This window comes from Lepidochelys olivacea (genome assembly GCF_965140295.1).
Source record: "Lepidochelys olivacea isolate rLepOli2 genome assembly, chromosome: 3".
NCBI classification, from domain to species: domain Eukaryota; kingdom Metazoa; phylum Chordata; order Testudines; family Cheloniidae; genus Lepidochelys; species Lepidochelys olivacea.
This window is the reverse complement of record NC_140413.1, coordinates 111192461-111205189: the sequence shown is the minus strand read 5'-3', so window position 1 is coordinate 111205189 and position 12729 is coordinate 111192461. Positions and strand designations below refer to the sequence as shown.

Sequence of the window (12729 nt, the reverse complement as noted above, 5' to 3'; positions counted from 1 at the left end):
CCAAACGATTTCTGATCTATATCTTCCTCTCTCGGTATATCCCCATCCCCTCCGAAAATTGGTGACTGTTTGAAAACCTTTTCTTTCAGCACTGATTTAGTGAGAATGCAAATTCATCAGGTTGATGACCATTGGCTTGCACATCAAGAAAATGAAATTGCCATAACTGCTGGTTTTAACCAAATAAGCAGTGCTAAGTAACCTACTCTGGTTCCCTTAGTACACCACTCTCTTTGCAGTTGTGTGCCAGTCTATTGAGCCACTGTATTGTCACATATAATAATTTGTAATCATATAGGATACGCATAGCACGCCAAATTGTAACGTAAATTAGGATATGTTATTTGGCTGTTACAATCCTTGGTACATTGATTAAAAAATAGATTAAGTGATAAGAAACCATGGATAAGCAGGAGGTTGGAAAACTTGAGTGGTTTGCAATACTGGAAAATATATAGGATAATTTTTAATTATAGTGAAATATTGGTGTCACAGAGAGAGAACTGTCATGTCAGTTATATGCATCAAGAGAGGCAGGAGACTTGGAAGAAAAATGAAATAAAAAATATGGATTGGCTTTGTGTTAATGCTCAGCTATGCCAGGGGGAAGAGCGAGGGTTTGATTCTTGCAGTCTCACTCCTTGGACTGATAGGGACTGGGATTTCTCAACCCTTGAGGGGAAAAGATTGTTTTGCATTGCATAACCATGTGCTTGATAGAAATTAAAGGGCAATGTTGATGAGTTTCAAAGGAAATCCCATCTAGTCCTCCTTGCCTAAAGACCTAGTGACCCTCAACAGAGGGCTATAGGAGATGCCAGCAGTTGTCACGGAGTCCCTGGGCGATGCTCTGGAGCTGCTCCCCATGAAGCCAGTCAGGACTCTGGGGCAGTCGCCTTTCTGTGAGCAGCCTGTCTTCAGGACACACAGCTCACACAGCTTCCACCTTCCTGGGTCTGACCTTGGAGCCTTCAGCATCCTCTGCCCCTCCGTGCGCTTCCCCCAGCGAGTCCGCTCAGGCGGGGCTCCTGGGGAAGCCAGAGGGTCCTGCACCCCAACTTCGCAGACAGACGGGACTCTCAGCCAGCCAGTAAAACAGAAGCTTTATTAGATGACAGGAACATGGTCTAAAACAGAGCTTGCAGGTGCAGAGAACGGGACCCCTCAGCTGGGTCCATTTTGGGGGGGCAGTGAGCCAGACGACCACGTCTGCACTTCACTCCATGTCCCAGCCAGGCCCCAACTGAAACTCCCTCCAGCCCCTCCTCCTCTGGGCTTTGTTCCTTTCCCGGGCCAGGTGGTCACCTGATTCCTTTGTTCTCCAACCCTTCAGCTCTCACCTTGCAGGGGGGGAAGGGCCCAAGCCATCAGTTGCCAGGAAACAGGGTGTCGGCCATTCTCTGTGTCCAGACCCCTGCACACACCTGCCCTCTAGGGCTCTGCAATGATCATACACCCTTACCCCACCACCTAGATACTTAAGAACTGCATAGGGGAAACTGAGGCACCCCCACAATATTCGGAGGAAACATTAAGAACAGGCCCACTTCGTCACATCTCTCCCCCCTTCGAGATCGAACTGAGCGGGGTCACTTTACCCGGTGACCTGGGGAAGTTCGAAGCCACCAATGTTCCCATGGATGCCCCAGCATCTCTCCCATTCCTTGGTAGGAGTTACACCAGGCCCTTCCAGTTTCACGCCCTCCCTTAGGTCGGGGGTGGTCGATAGCACTAGCAGGCTGCATGTGGTAAGGTTTCTGCAGCCCATGCCCTTTGGCCACCCCAAAACCCCAGGGGGTCAAACTGGGATTGGGTTTTCTCCGAGTGCTCCAGTCTGGAGGGCTGCAATTCGGGCTCTCTTGGTTAAGGGCCCTCCTCGCCTTCCCACCCTGCTGACTGGACAAAGCCATCAGATCACAAGGCTGCCTAGGCTCATCCAAACTTTCCTTACCAAGCACCTTGCCATCCCCACAGATCCCCTGCCCTGCCTGTGTCTCCCCCCACTCAGCTGGGGTCTCAGCTCCCACTGTGCTCAGCGCTGCCCTTGCTGTCCTAGTGGGGCAGGCCACTGCTTTCCTCAATGCATCAGAGCCAGCGAGAGTCCCCGCTCTGGTGTGCAAGGGGGCAGGGAGCATCTCTCTGTCCCACCCAGCCCCAGGGGTCTGGTTACAGGCAGGCAGGTAGCCTGAGCCTAGCGGCTCCTCCCTGCTGCCAGCCAGGTCATCTGCATTTTCACTGACCATTCCCTCTCCACCGATTGGTTCCCTGGATTCAAATTCAAACCCTTCGCGGTTACAGGAACAGGGCCTGGATCCTGTCCCAAAGAGACACAGTCACCCCACAACAGGGTCTCGCAGCTGGTGTCCTGGAGAACCCCAACGACCAGCCAGCCCCACTCCTCCTGGGTCTGCACAGGGTTCTGGGCCATAGGGAAGGCGAGGGGCTTCGTCCCTGGGACCCTCACCCAGCTCACACAGCCCCTCAGCATCTGAGGCTGCACCACCCAGGGCCTGACAACAGTTCTCTCTGTCCCAGGATCTCGCCACCCCAGGAATGTCTCCCCATTGACCATCACCTTCCGCTCCCACTGGGGGTCTGAGGGGCCTGGCCCCAGGAAACTCCACACAGACATATAGGTTGGGGTCAGGAGTGGGAGCCTGTCCACCTCCCCACCCATCTGGCTGATGGAGTCTGTGGCCTTGGGACCCAGCAAGGGAGCTAGACACCGGGGCTTTTCCGCAGGGTCCCCTTGGTTCAAATCGCCAGCCTGCCCAAAGGCAGTGAGGTGGGCATCCACACCCCCCCCTCCTTAACCAGGGGCAGCAATTTAGTCTCGAGGTTCCCTGCGGAACTGGCCCCCCGGGGTCTATCCCCACTCACCCCGGGGAGGTCCCCTAGGCCTCTCCACTCCCCCACCGCCAGTTCATGCTGCTGCTGCTTCTGCAGCTCTTTCTCGGGCTCTCGCTGTCTCCCACGGTCCTCTTGCTCTCTCGGACTCAGCTCCAATCCCGTCCGTCTCGATCCCCCGATGGGGAACCCGATCGTGAAGACCCCTGTCTGGTCGGGGACAGGAGTCTTGGCGATGCCTGGCTCCCACTCCAGCTGCTCGATTAACTCTGGTTTGGTGAACTTTCCAACGCTCAACCCTCTCTTTCTGCACAGGGTTACAATGTCCTTCTTAAGGAGACGGGGACAGGCCATCACTCTGCTCCTCCCAAGTTGTTGTGGACTCACAGGCCCGTGTGTTCTCAGCTCCCCACGGTTTCCAGGGAGAACCCCTAGTGTGCCAGCCCTTCTCGAGGTCACCACCTCTTTGCCAGGGTCGAGCTGCAGACTCCTCCGCCCCTTGGACTGCTCGCTGCAATCCCCAGGGGAACCCTGTTACTGCAAAAGTCCTTCTCTCTCCCCGGGCCAAGCCGCAGGCTCCTCCGCCCCTGAGAGTGCTCACTGCAGTCCCTAGGGGGACCCCATTACTGCACAGTCCTTCTCGCTGGTCACACACTCCCAGGGGTTAACCGCCCCCCGAAACCGCTCCTCTCTGAGCCTTCAGCATGCCTGGTCCTCGGCAATCCCCCTTCGTGTTACTGCTCCCAGTCACTTACTGCAGGAAGTGCCATCCACGGGGTGCAGTACATCCCACCGCTGCCACCAGTTGTCACGGAGTCCCTGGGCGATGCTCTGGAGCTGCTCCCCATGAAGCCAGTCAGGACTCTGGGGCAGTCGCCTTTCTGTGAGCAGCCTGTCTTCAGGACACACAGCTCACACAGCTTCCACCTTCCTGGGTCTGACCTTGGAGCCTTCAGCATCCTCTGCCCCTCCGTGCGCTTCCCCCAGCGAGTCCGCTCAGGCGGGGCTCCTGGGGAAGCCAGAGGGTCCTGCACCCCAACTTCGCAGACAGACGGGACTCTCAGCCAGCCAGTAAAACAGAAGCTTTATTAGACGACAGGAACATGGTCTAAAACAGAGCTTGCAGGTGCAGAGAACGGGACCCCTCAGCTGGGTCCATTTTGGGGGGCAGTGAGCCAGACGACCACGTCTGCACTTCACTCCATGTCCCAGCCAGGCCCCAACTGAAACTCCCTCCAGCCCCTCCTCCTCTGGGCTTTGTTCCTTTCCCGGGCCAGGTGGTCACCTGATTCCTTTGTTCTCCAACCCTTCAGCTCTCACCTTGCAGGGGGGGAAGGGCCCAGGCCATCAGTTGCCAGGAAACAGGGTGTCAGCCATTCTCTGTGTCCAGACCCCTGCACACACCTGCCCTCTAGGGCTCTGCAATGATCATACACCCTTACCCCACCACCTAGATACTTAAGAACTGCATAGGGGAAACTGAGGCACCCCCACAATATTCGGAGGAAACATTAAGAACAGGCCCACTTCGTCACACCAGCATATGCACATAATTGAAGAAAATGGGTCATGAGAAGCTCATGGTTCCAGCAGTACCAAATCCACCCCCTCCCCCGCCCGCATACACTCTAATTTGCCAGTAGAAGTTTTGCCATTTATAGGCCCTAAAAACATATAAGTAGAGAGAGGTGTGTGATTAGGAGGATTTCTTTGTTACTTAATGTTCAGAATTGAACATGATATGAAAGGTATGTCTGTGCTCTACACAGAATGTTCCAATAGATTGCTAATGTACTATGATGGCAAAATATAGCATTTTCATAGGAGAGACTTGGGAAGGCTTAATTTACCGCAGCTGCTAATTTTGCACATTTCTAAAATTGAGACTGAGACATGGGTTTATGGAGATGCTCTTGTCCCCATCGTTTTGGATAAAATGTGAAGTGTTCTTTCCATATTCTTGTTTTAAATTGGAAATATAAGAATACATTTATAGGTCAGTTAAAAGTTGATTTTTGCGGGGAGGAAACAGTGTTCAGATTAAATACTATACAGCCTCCATATCTGAACTGATGACAAACACCATCTTTGGCACTGAATTCAATTTGACAATGAATTAATTGAATACATTAATTAAAGTATATTTCATCTAAAGTAACCCTACTATTACATAAATCAAGTTAGTACCTATTTTCCTTATGCCTCTGTGGACCGATTCTGCCTCTAAATTGGTTGAAACATTTATACTTCTCATATAAGTTGCTTTTTTTTTTTATTATTCTTTGTATGAGACATGAAATGAAAGAGAATCTGGATGGCTTCGCAAACACTGTATGACTAAAGCATTTCACTTCTGGCTCCACTGTTTTAACATAATCTATGGTGGTCTGTGAAATAAAATTGGTTGTCTCAACTCAGTCTGTATGGGACAGTGGGCCATATAAAAGTAATCTTTGGTGGTTCACAACCAGGGTATGTATATCTCTGTGGGTATGCAGAGGTCTTCCAGGGGGTACTCAACTCATCTAGATCAGTGTTTCTCAACCTGGGGGTTGCAACCCCCAGGGGGGCACGGGACAGGTATGGGGGTGGTGCAGGTGCAGGGCCAGCATTAGGGAGGTGGCAAACAAGGCAATTGCCTGGGGTTCCAGGCCACAGGGGGCCCCCACAAAGCTAAGTTACCTGCATCAGCCCGGGGTGGTGGGGCTCGGGCTTCAGACAAGGCTCACAAATGAAGATCAGGCGCAAGTATCACACTGAAATGTAAGTACAATATTTATATTCCAATCAATTTATTTTATAATTATATGGTAAAATGAGAAAGTAAGCAATTTTTCAGTAATAGTGTGCTGTGCCACTTCTGTATTTTTGTCTGATTTTGTAAGCAAGTAGTTTTTAAGTGAGGTGAAACTTGGGGTACGCAAGACAAATCAGACTCCTAAAAGGGATACAGTAGTCTAGAAAGGTTGAGAACCACTGATTTATTACACACATTTTAGTGCAGATCACCATTTGTTGCCAAATAGGTCCTGGATCCAAGTTATGTGGACTTTCGTATTACCTGGAACTATTACTTAGCAAAATGTGAGGGTTGAAGGTCATTTGGGAAAACTGACACTACAGTTTCACATGTAGGCCAGATTTTTAGGAAGTGCTTCGCATCTACCCTTTTAAAATTGAGCCTTTGTAAGGTATCTCAATGTGGACATCCAAAATCACTATTCACTTTTGGAAATCTTAGGCCTAGCCTGTGCAAAAGAGTACTTAATTTCTGACAGTCCAGAAAACCTATGTAGACATTTATATTCTCTTACCAGAGGAAGAAGAGAAACTAGCTTTAATAGATTTCTCTTTGCCTGCCACTATGACTTCACAGTACAGCAGAATAGAGAAACATATTGTTAACAGTGATCCTCCCTTTCTTGTGTTCATGGGAATGTGCCTTGTTTTTAATCCTAGGAAGAATACAGATGTTGCCTCAGGCTGTCTGTCTCCTGCACGGGCTGCTAGAGAATGGACATATCGTCTACGTGCATTGCAATGCTGGTGTGGGCAGGTCCACAGCCGCCATCTGTGGCTGGTTAAAGTATGTGATGGGATGGAACCTGAGGAAAGTGCAGTACTTTGTGGCCTCCAGGAGACCAGCTGTCTACATAGATGAGGAAGCTCTGGTTCGTGCCGAAGATGATTTCTATCAGAAATTTGGGCCTCTTCGCTGCTCATGCAAACCTTTGTGGTTGAAAAGCTGATTGGAGGAGGGGAGAGATTCATCACAGAGTTGCCAACCCCAAGCATTCAAAATTCATAAGTCAGGCCCCCCAAATTCGTGTGTGAGTGAGAGAGAGAGTGTGTGGGAAATCATGAGCTTTAAAAACAATAATTAATTTAGTTGATTTTTATTTGCCTTCTGTTTTTTAGCCTTTGGGGTTCTTGTTTTCAAACTTTTCACTGCAACCAGGAGGGCTAGGAACTTACTTTGCAAAGTGAAAGGTGAGATACTCATGTGACTCCAGGAGCTGGGACAAATATCACAAGATACAGCCATGCAAGATGGCAAGACTGTGGTAAGAAGAAGGTGGAGCAATTCAGAAGTGCTATATAAAGAAATAAAAGTCAACAGTGTGGTTTTTGGTTTTTTTCTGGCTTGGGTAGTCAGGGTTGTTTGACCATTTCAGGTAGAGCCTTCTGTTTTGGTGTGTTTACAAAGACGTTTATAATGAAATGGTCTGACTGAGAAAAAGAAGAAGGAAATTGATTTTTGCAGTTCTGTTTTTGTAACAAACAGCAAGTTAAATTCAATTAATTAGGCAAGAGCTGCCCTTTCTCTCTCGTTTAGGTTTATAGTTAATGTCATTTAGTTAAATTTACTGCTGTACTTTGTTATGGTGCTGAGTGTACTCTAGATGCTGTGCATAAAGGTGGGGAAAAGTTCCACTTATACATATTTAATCTACTGCAAGGCAGAACTCCTGGTTTATTAGATTATCCTAGATTGTAAGATTTCTGGTGCAGGAACTGTTTTTGTTTTCCTTGTCTGTACAGTGCCTAACACTGCCACAATCCTTGATTAGGGCCTCTTGGTGCCTTGGCAAGATAAATAACAATAAAGAAAATTGAGTTAAAGCAGAAGATATGGGAGCTGGCCTGGTGAGCCTATATGCAGGCTCTTGCCCAGTTTAGAGTCCCCAGGTGCAGTGTCCATCTCATTCCCCTATTTGGCGTTGCCTGGAAGTTCTGCAATACCAGCTGTCTCTTGCTCCTGTGGAAGACAAGTGCTTCCACTGCTGCTCAGACATTGCTGTCCCATTAGCTAAAACTGGGAAGGACACCACTAGGCTCCAGAGTCCAAACATGCCCCACTCAGCCAAAAATAGGTGCTGCAACTCATGACCTTGAGGGGAGGAAGTGGAGAAATTCCTCCACTGAGGGTCTGATTGGGTGGGAGAGTTGCTTGTTGAGGACACAAAAATTAAGAAACTAATTTCTAGAGGCAGATGGCTGAGCTAAATCCCTTTTCCAGTTATTTTTAGAAAAACGATTTGTCTATATAGAGATTTATTCCATGATAAAGAGGTGTTGAGAGACACATGTGACCTTAATTATAAGGAAATCCTACCACTGGAGACTTGTTAGCGATCTCACTGTTACAATATGCTGGGCACTGTTCACGGAGAATGTCCATCATAATATATTTTGCTTTATCTTCTACCCCTCAGATGCCCTCAGATGTGAAGAAGCCACTGGAAGTTATTTTAAATGTATGTATTTGATCATCACTTTATTTCAGATTTTTGTTTTGAAATAATGTATGTCACCAGTTAGATACAGGATGAAACTATAGCCCAATGTTAAATAAAAGCCTTATGACACTTCCATAAGTTTTGCTCACATGTTTGTTATTTGTACTTAAGAGCGGACAGTAGCCATTGGAACCATAATTGTTTATTTCTAGTCTCCCGTGGTCTGACTGGAACAAGAATGGGTTTTCTATCTATGTGCCTGACCTTGTGAACTAAAGGGTGTTGATGATGCCCATCCTACTCAAGGAGCACAAGAGTATGCCATAATGCAACTCAGCTAGGGGCATACGCTTAAGGCTAGAATGTGACTTTAGGCACAGCCCTGGGGAGACACCGTATTGCAGTAACTCATACCTGATTCCTAATTCCTCCTCTTCTTCTCATTTGCTCTTAGGAGGTAGTTATTTGCCACTGGCCTATACCAGCAGTAAATTACAACCTACCCATGCTGGCTTAGCTATGGTGTCCAGTGAGTAAGAGAAGTGGGTCAATTCTTTGCTGCTCCCCCACCCATTCTCTACCTCTTGCTGACCCAGGCAAGTATTTTTAAATACTGATGAGACACTCACATGCAGTAGTGATGGGGACATATAGTAGGTGGATTATGTAAATAGATTAGATAGATGAAACCAGCCTGCCAAAAATGTACTAGTAAATGGCACGAAGAGTTCCCCGGGGTTGTAGACCCACAGTACATAATCTGTAACATACCCAGTTGTCATATTGTCCCCAGAGCACTGATTCCTGCCTCCTTATTGAAAGGCACTCTACTAGGTAACACTAATTGAAAGTCCTGCCTGTCAAATGCAATTAGTAAGCACCAGACATTTAAATAATAAAGAGCCCATTGCAAAAGGCTACAGCAACAAGAAAGCAAAGGTTTCAAAATATTCCATTTTCCCAGCTGCATAATGACATGATAAGCCTGTATCTAATGCTTACCTATTAAAATTCTAATTTGAAATGTGTTCTTGTGCTGATTGGATCATCGGCCATTTCCACAACTAAACTGTTTATGCAATTTGGGTGAAAGGATGAGGGCATTGCTGCTGTTAATATGCTTGTATATTTCCTCTTGATAGTAACACCTTTATGGCTAGACTATATTTAGAAGAGAATAACTCCTAAGAAGGGAATTAAGAATTGATAAACTGCAGTAGTTATTTTAAAGTGGGCAAAATAAATCAAAGTAGTGTACAAAGACAAAGAGGGAAAACCAATGCAAAAGCTCATATAGGCCATCATCACTGGAAGGTATCATTGGGGAAAACAGATGTCAGTTAGAATTGGCACATCAAGTATTTGATGCCCAGGTAGAAATAAAGCCCTCATATTATTTTATCTAGTTTAGTTGAAGAAGCAAATGGAATTTGCTGAATGAACCTGGGCCATTTACAACTTCAGGTTAATAATGATATCTCAATATTAATATTAGGATAGATACTAATACACATATTTATTCTTATGGCCAAATATTGCAAGACCCCAAGTGCTCTGAACTCCCCTCAATATCTTTGTAAGAGGCATTCAGCCCCTCAGAGGGACTTGCTTAATGTGCCTGTGCTTTGTGATTTCACAAATAGCTTTCCTTCTGAGACCAAAAAATGTGACCAAGGAAGAAATAGGGAACACTAACTAACAAAGTTAATTAGCAAGGCAGCGTGGTCTAGTGAATAGGGGACTGGATGTCAGGAGCTCTGTATTCTATTCTTGGCTCTGTTGCAGACAGGTTGTGTGACCACTGGTAAATAAATTCCCTACTGCTGCTTCCTTTGCCACCCTTTGTCTGTCTTACCTGTTAAGAATGTAAGCTCCTCGGGGATCACTCTATGTTTGTATAGCTCAGAATGGGGCTGTGATCTTGGCTGGGGCCTCTAGGTGCTACTGCAATTAAGTCGTAACAAATACATCTAGTTTCAACATCTCATTAGTTTTTTCAAACTGTGTTCTATGTACTGCAAAAGTTACCAAAGAAACACAGTCCCTGCCCTCAAGAGCTTACAATCAGAACCTGCACACACTCCTCATGCAAGAAAACCCCTGGTGGGAGCCAGGTGCCCAGGAAAACAGTGATGTTCGTGGTGCATGGTGCTGGGAAATGTGAGACCTTTGTGTGTCTGGAATACAATGCCAAGGGAACTGGTAGAAACCCAATCTCAGAAGAAGCACAAGCACTAGGAAAGGTACTGTAGGGAATACTCTTTCCCTGACAAAAGAATGGACTTTAGCACCTACCACTGTAGGGTTTTTTCATCTCTACTTTACAGGATTACACACTGACTTTACTGTTCTGGAATTGGGAAAATTGTTGATTTGATATAGTAAAAAGAAAATTGCCACAAAACCTCTGTTCCTCTCTCCTTTTATTCCTTCTCACTAAATTGCAGTGAGATGTTTCAAAGCTAATGTAGAATTTAAAGCAAAATAACCCCATTCCACTAATCAAAAAAACAGCTGAGCTATGTAATGGGAAATCATGAATATATAAGTAAAAGCATAAGGACTGTAGAGAAAACACATATCTGGCAAGCAGATATCAGCCTTTAAAATGAAAATGGACAAAAGTCTGCTTAATAGGAATTGCATCCATGTAGCTGAGAGCAAAACTTGGGTAAGAGTTTCTAACTCTCAGCATTTCTGTTCTCATGGGTAAATGAACAGAACTGTATTTTTTAACATATTCAGCTAAGGGAATTTGTTTTTCTTTTTTCTTTTCTCTGGTACTCCTCTATTTTGGGGGGCATAGTTTTGAAAAGGCACTATTTTGGGGGGCATAGTTTTGAGCATAGTATTTATAAAGGGATTACTTGAACCCATTCCTCTTGATGTCAATGGCAAAACTCCCATTGACATCACTGTCAGTGCGATCGTCATGATATGTATTACTTCTGAACAAGTTTTATTCTCAAGTTTAGCCACAGAAAGCAAATCTTAAAAGTCAATAGCAATGCCCTGCATGGTAGGTGCTGGATGTGAATGCACTTTGCAAGTGGTGATTTTTTGAGCATTAAAATCTACTTGTTTAATAAAGTCAAGCCCCAGGAATAGGTGTTTTGATCCTAAACATGATGTGTGGGATTGTGTTTCAGAATAGGGTAAGTAGGTGGGAAAGGCACTTCCAAACGTATGCCTAAACAAATGGAAACATCAGAATGTGTGTGGCTGGCTGCACTCTTTGTTGTCAGACAGAAATGGCTGTTCTGCAGAGCTGCTACAGCACAGCCTCTCAAGTGTTACTGGGGAAAGGACCCCCATGTATTAAGCCAGAGCGCTAGAGTGGAAGAGTGCAGTTGAAGCAACAGTAGCTTCAAAGTCACTTATTTATAAGTTGAATGATTTTCATATTTTGCACAGGTACTATCTGCCTTTGGCATTTAGGGTGGGAGGGATAGTTCAGTGGTTTGAGCATTGGCCTGCTAAACCCAGGGTTGTGAGGTCAATCCTTGAGGGGGCCATTTCGGGATCTGGGGCAAAAAGTGCTTTGAGCAGGGGGTTGGACTAGATGACCTCCTGAGGTCCCTTCCAACCCTGATATTCTATGATAACTGACCAAGTTCACAGAGGGCATGTTGTATAGTTGGAGGAGATGTGCCAGGGAGAGAAGCAAACTAGTCCTTTTAGGACAGGGGCGGGCAAACTTTTTGGCCTGAGGGCCACATCGGATTTCCAAAATTGTATGGAGGGCTGGTTAGGGGAGGCTGTGTCTCCTCAAACAGCCAGTCGTGGCCCAGCCCCTGCCTCCTATCCGGCCCCCACTTCTCACCCCCTGATGGCTTCCCCCGGGACTCCTACACCATCCACCACCCCCTGCTCTCTCTCCCCTGACCACTCCCGGACCCCCTACCCCTGACTGCCCCCTGCCACCCCATCCAAGCCCCCTCCCTCATTCCTGACTTGCCCCCCGGGACCCCTGGCCCATCCAACCATCCCTTCTCCCTGTCCCCTGACTGCCCCACCCCACCCCATCCAACCCCCCCCTCCTTCCTGACTGCCCCCTCAGGACCCCTGCCCCATCCACACCCCTACCCCTGACCACCACCCCCAACTCCCCTGCCCTCTAACCCACCCCCCACAGCTCCCTGCCCCCTTACCGTGCTGCCTGGCACGGTGGCGCAGTGTGCTGAGACTGTAGGGGAAGGGGGACAGTGGGGGAGGGCTAGCCTCCAGGGCCAGGAGCTCAGGGGCCGGGCAGGAGGGTCCCGCAGGCCGGATGTGGCCCACGGGCCATAGTTTGCCCACCTCTATTTTAGGAGCATGAAGGTGGGGGAGGTCCAGTGTATTCCAGCATTCAGGGGCCCAGCCTGGAAAACAAGAGACATGGGTGATGCTCGCTGTTGTGTCATTGACTTGCTGCATGAGCTTGGACAAATCACCTCACTTTTCTGTGCCTGAGCAACCCTATCTCTAAAAGGATGATGATAATGCTAGTCACACCTGGGGCTTATAGCTGTGTGGAGAGAGAGAATCAGTGACTCCAGCTACAGTGGCAGTAAAGACTCCACTGAGACCATGGCTCTGTGTTAACAGAAGAAGCTTGTAATTGAAAGTTAACGGTATATTAAGGATCTACGTGATTGATTCA

The 12729-nt window shown here is 47.3% G+C and overlaps 1 protein-coding gene across 2 annotated transcripts in view; it reads left to right on the top strand.

Moving 5' to 3' along the window:
- EPM2A (EPM2A glucan phosphatase, laforin) overlaps window positions 1-8235 on the top strand; it is a 54143-nt gene extending 45908 nt beyond the window's left edge. For both annotated transcript variants that reach the window (XM_084623489.1, XM_084623490.1), the window contains one exon: window positions 6307-8235. In XM_084623489.1, the coding sequence (XP_084479615.1) occupies window positions 6307-6596 (290 nt within the window). In that variant the 3' untranslated portion in view covers window positions 6597-8235. The remainder of the gene's footprint in view (window positions 1-6306) is intronic.
- Window positions 8236-12729: the final 4494 nt, after the last annotated feature.